General features: G+C 30.9%; 1 protein-coding gene across 10 annotated transcripts in view; it reads right to left on the bottom strand.

Annotated features, from left to right (window-relative positions):
- LOC124536044 (matrix metalloproteinase-14) overlaps positions 1 to 5,459 on the bottom strand; it is a 30,293-nt gene extending 24,834 nt beyond the window's left edge. For all 10 annotated transcript variants that reach the window (XR_006966858.1, XR_006966860.1, XR_006966859.1 and 7 more), the window contains exons 1-2: positions 5,183 to 5,459; positions 57 to 380 (exon numbers count right to left, since the gene is read on the bottom strand). Coding sequence is in view for 5 of the 10 variants with exons in the window: in XM_047112464.1 (XP_046968420.1) it covers positions 57 to 218 (162 nt within the window). In the remaining 5 variants the exon portion in view is untranslated. The remainder of the gene's footprint in view (positions 1 to 56; positions 381 to 5,182) is intronic.
- Positions 5,460 to 6,000: the final 541 nt, after the last annotated feature.

Raw genomic sequence — 6,000 nt, forward strand, 5'->3', positions numbered from 1 at the left:
ATAAAAGCAGGTGTGAAATGGCTGATACTATATAGTAATTGAATGGGAGGACTCACCATTGCCTTATTCGTATCTCCGAAAGCCGGTGCCGCACTACTCCTCGTCAGGAAGACCAGCGCTGACGCCGCAGCCCATAATATCCTCAAACTACTTCTCATACTTAGGAACGCCATGCTTCTCGACGATAGTCTTTCTCTATTAATACTTGATAAGCTCATTTGTTCTTAAAATTATTTATAAAAATATTATTTTTTCTATATAATATATAGGCGATATGTCATTCTTATATATAAAATATATTTTTTTAACTATATAAGTTAAAATTATTGCTATAAAAATGGTCTTTTTGTTCGATATGCTAAGTCGGTGATGTCTGATATCTGAAACAAAAACGATGCAGTTAGTATCGGTGTGTCATTGTTGATGTCCAATATATAATAAAGATACGCCTTAAGATGATAATTTCAGGGGTCATAATCGTAGTTGACTCGTCATATCCGCGATGAATCATTCGTTACTAAGTTTATTTTATTTACGTAGAGCGCGTGTAAGCCACATTTTTTTCGAAGCAATTTTATAGATTAGTAATGTAAGCAACACTATTTTTCCTAACACTTTTGACCTAGATACGCACGAGGTACGGGCTCGTCAAACACTGTTATCAAAACGAAAGATAACTTCAAGCTAATCGCAAATCGTACTATTGGGAAGTATTTATTTACTCAATTGCTGTATAAACACATTTCTTGATTACATTCTCATTGTGTTATATGATTTGTGAGGCGGGATAAGCGTTTTGTATTGATATATCGCAGTTATGATTGCTTTACACTAGATAACTATGTCTAGGTTAAGAAAATATGTGACTTGTCATAAGTATCTTAAAATCAAGTGAATAACTCGGTAATGTTATAGAATAACTACTAGTGTCATTTTCAACTCATAACAATTAAAAATACATTATCAATTTCATCAATATATTAACACGCATATGTTTGTTAAAATATTTGAAGACTGTTTCGTTTTTCTATTGGTTAAATTATTATTCAGGATTTCAAATTTAGAATCGAACAAAGTAATAATTTTTTGTTAATAAATTTACGGTATAAACATTCTTTGCCTGCCTGATATATGTACTGTCATTTCGATCACCACTTCACATAACTATGAATGCTTAATTACCTAGTATTCATTTATTAAAAATGACAAAAACAAAGTGTATATTATTATCATCATAACTCGAAGTGTGTTTGCGCTTCCAGCAAACACATTTGTCTGATCTTAAAAAACATAATTACTTTATCTATTTGTTCGCGTTATCTCTAAAAAATTAAATCTTTAAATCTTAACTCTCAATTTCGTTAAATTATTTGTCTGTGTCTTTAACTCCAGACAAAGTGTAATGGACAATTAATTGGCTCAACGTTTAAAACCTTCGTTTTCGTATGAATTATAATATTGAAAACGTTAATCATGGTAAAACCATTACTTATTATGTAATTACCATACAGTTTGACCTTTTATACCAACGACAATCGCGATATGAATAGGTCGAGTCTCGCAGTCTGGTGGCCTGCATAGATGTTGATTTATAGATATATTGATTGAATTCGGAGAGTTTACTTTCGTCTGTCGTATCCTACATGGTGTCAAAAAACGAAAGCGTAGATCAATGAGTAAAGTGTCGCCAGCGATTTCCCGCTCACCAGAGCGTGTCGATGGTTTCACCGACATTGAATTCATTACCTAACTGTATTTATCGAAACTTTTTTCTTTACTCTTGTAGAATTTCAAATTGCAATGTAAATTTTGACTCCAAAATAAACTCGTACCTAATTATTTTGCGAAATTTAATAATCTCTATGTAATTTGTTTGACCGTATTGACTTGATCGATGTTTGGCAACGTAGCATTGAACTTAAAGAGGCGTGAAATAATAACTCAATTCAAATGTTTTCTCTTAGTTATTTTATTATAGATTCGATCTGAGATTCAATCCAAGGCTCATTGATTTAAATCTGTACATTGCGGTTTGTGGGATTTCTTTCATAATAAATTATATTATATTCAATAAATTATTTCCTTATGTAATTGAAATATTATTTTACAATCAATATTAATCAATTTTTCTTTATATAATGTTAAACTTCTTTTTAATTTTTTTTTTTCAATTTGTATCTTTTGTGGGATCACTAGACCAACGGGCAAATTATTATTATTTACATTTCTAAATTATACAGAAAACAACTTACAAATATAATTATTGTGATATTGTTTTTTGATTATTTATATTAAAATTATTTGACACGTAATCAAATAATAAAATACTAGTTATAAATACCTTAAGTAGATTTTAAATAAAGATATTCTCAAATTAATTTTATTATAAGTTAATGATTCATAATGTTGGTTACATATTAAATAGGAAAGTAACATGTAACCACAACATTTGCATTTAACGTGGGCGTGTACATTTAAAGAATATAACCCAAGCCTGAGTCATCTATAGCATCTTTATAAGAAATAATTACTATTCTCAAAAAAGCTAAACCGCTCGCTGTTTCCATACAAATCGGACACATGTGATATATTGTCATCACATGCAGATTATCTCGCAATCTTTTTCTGAAATTATATTTGGCTCGCGACTTCATTGGCAGTCTAGGGACTGGTTGTCATCATCAATCAATCCTATCTTAGAGTTTAAGCTTGCTTCGTACAAAAAATCATTAAATTAGTTTAACCGGGAAAGAGCAACAGGCGGACAGTGTTTGGCACTTTTAATGACAGTATAGTTGTCGGTTGACATGCCGTACTCTATCTGCAGCGCTGCGAAATCTAGATTATGATGGATTGATGTCAGAAAGGTCATCCTGTAATTGGAGTCAGTCACGCGAACTATTCGGGAAATCGGATACTTATGGAAACATTTTGTCGACAAAATTCGATACTTGTTAAGGAAAATAATTGAAAAATCTTCTTTGTATTGTACCTAGTTTGTAAAGTGTAATGTCCTGTCCGGAAGTAATTTAAAAAGGTTTGTTAACTATTCCACTAAAAACATTGATATTATGTAGGTTTTTCGCAATGGAAATAACCATCGAGATGTAAGGTGATGAGAGATGAATTATAATTACGAATAAAGGATGTTATAACTTAGTCATGCTTGCCCAGACTCGGAACAACGATTTTCGTTTAAGATCTGACCTGTTTAACATCTGATAAAATCTCAATTCATGTGTAATTAATTAAAAATATTAAACTAAACAAATAATGAACATTAAGTTTATTGAACGTAAAAAAAAAACAAGTTAAATATCATAAAATAACTGCATGAAGATTATAAAACATTATTGCACCTTTGATGGGATTTAAAAACAATATAAAATAATGTTTCCGCTTGTATATTTATTTAACGTTCATTTTGAATTCGTTACTCGGTATTTGCAAAGGAGACCTATCAAGCATAACAATGAGGCAGGTCTGACTCTCTCGGGGATGACATGTTGCATGTTCGCATGTAGAGTCACATCTCGTGACCCTCGCACATACTTTCCTACTTCCGTGGATACGCGACAATACTAATGTCATATTAATCGTCTTACGAACAAAATGGCATTTATCTAGCAATGCCAACATGGAACCGGCTAATTAATTCAAAGAAAAATAGCCTCTTCGCTTTTTATGTGTTCTTTCAATGACATCTTGATATGATGAACGCTAATAATAGTATTATTTTGCCGATTACGATTTGTCTGTAATTTGTATTAATTTGTAATCAGACAATTAGTTTTACGAATAAAAATAATGAAACGCATAATGTCCCATAAATTAACAATAATAAAGTTTTTTAATTACGATATTCAAACTAAATTCAATCAATCGCCGGAAATCTAAACACAAAGACAATAAAAATATTGTAGTTTTTAAGATATTAGAGTCATCCTGCTGTTAAAAGAACTATCTTTTTGTAATAGGTGCAATTATTGATAAAAAAAAATGCTTCCTGGAAATATCAACAGATTTTTTGTTATTAATACGCAAAATGAGTATGATCATATACTCATACAATTTAGCAGCTTCATGATATTCGTTTAGAAAAATAAAACATAACTTGTTTCCTGTTATTTACATACGTACTATATATTTTGCGTCAATGACATTTGTACAGTGAGTCAATTTAGCTTGAATAAGAACTTAAGAAGTGCAAAGGTACGTACGGTGATAATTAAACTATTTATGAACAAAATATATAATTGAGGAAATTGACACTTTTAAAATTGACATTTCGAAATAAATCAATATCGAAGTATCGTTTAACTAAGTTACTCGTCACGTTAAGTTTGATTATATGAATCAAAATATTTCTTTTGATCATAAAACATATATAATTATATATATTACCACACGTATAGTAAGTACATGAGATCCACTGTTATCAGTAAGATAACGCGTAACAATCTTATCCGCCAAATTATCTTTATGATATAGAAACAGACCTATTCTTTTCTTACTTCAGAATATTTGAACACATTTTTTTCAAATCATTCAAAACATTAATTTAAATTATAGTAAATATGTCAGATAACTCGTCCCACAAATATTACGTAGATTAGTTTATACACTAGAGAAAATTAAATATAGATAAAGATATTATAACCGGTTTTCTGGTTACAATTTGTTCGCTTTGACGGCAAACAGTGGTCAGACTCGTATATATTATTGTTTACTCTTTAATAATTCATTTGACAACTATAATATATCGTGTCCGTATTAGTTATTCGATACATGTCATCAAGGGGACTGACCAGCGCATCTAGCATTAACAATATCGCGAATATAGAATACTTTAGCAACTACAAACACATTCGAACATAATAATTTCATATTAAATCTAAACATGTACTAACATCCAATTCAATATATCTAGTTATTAACCTGTAGTTATCACAGAAAAATAATCAAAGTAATGTAAACAGCTCGACATGACAAAAAAGTAAATGGATGTCGTAATGATGTTTTTATTACTACAACAAAAGACAGTTTTTTTCACGTATCAGTAGTTGTCACAATGAAACTAAATTCCTCTTTCAGTGACATTGTGTTAATTTTTCAGACGTATCTAAAGGACGGACACTTCAGCTGAAGGCGATATGATACGTATGGAATGTTATCTACTTGCCTTTAAGTCAGATCCTGAGTTCACGCAATCCTTACTATATGAAACATCGGTTGCTCGTTTCACTAGTGCGATCACGTTCGTCAAATATGAAGTCAACATTCACAGGGCACTTCAGTCACAAAGACCCGCGGGTTCACTTTTCTCTTTGCAATTACACGAATTTTCAAAGGAAATGAGTGTCGCGTCTCCACGAGCGATCGTTGTGCCCCTGTGAGGCACGACCTATCGCTGTTCGCGAGTTGGGGCGAGTGTGCAGCGCGCGAACCGGTCGCCTCTTATAAACGGATCGCTCACGGTGAGGCCTCCGCCCGCCCCTTTGCCCAACTGAACTTATTTTACAGAAAAGCTCGCGAGTGAAATGTGGACTCTATAAGTGTAATGTTCAAACATTCTTTTAAATTCGTGTAATTAATAATTTTCGTGTTACAATAATGACTTGATAAATATATTAAAACACTTTTTTTGTTTCAATATAAAATATATTTCAGAGTGAGGAGAACATTGAGAAATAAGTTTATGAAATTAAAAAAAATACTTCTGTACATATTTAATAACAATTAAAGTTTGTTAATATAAATTCATTAAAAATAATTAGAAACTATAGACTAGCTCGGTTACTTGTGGAGTGTGTAACTGTATTAATTAGGTTCTATTTATTTTAACCGTCATAATAGATTATAATTATTGTATTTTCGTTTTTCCACTGACTCCTTAGTAAGTGCTTAGAATAAGTATGAAAAAATGTGTGTACTATAAATCATAGTTTTTGTAAGGACGTAACGAAGATTATAATATATTTAAAAAAATCAATAATACGT

This window comes from Vanessa cardui, chromosome 2 (genome assembly GCF_905220365.1).
Source record: "Vanessa cardui chromosome 2, ilVanCard2.1, whole genome shotgun sequence".
Classification (NCBI taxonomy): Eukaryota; Metazoa; Arthropoda; class Insecta; order Lepidoptera; family Nymphalidae; genus Vanessa; species Vanessa cardui.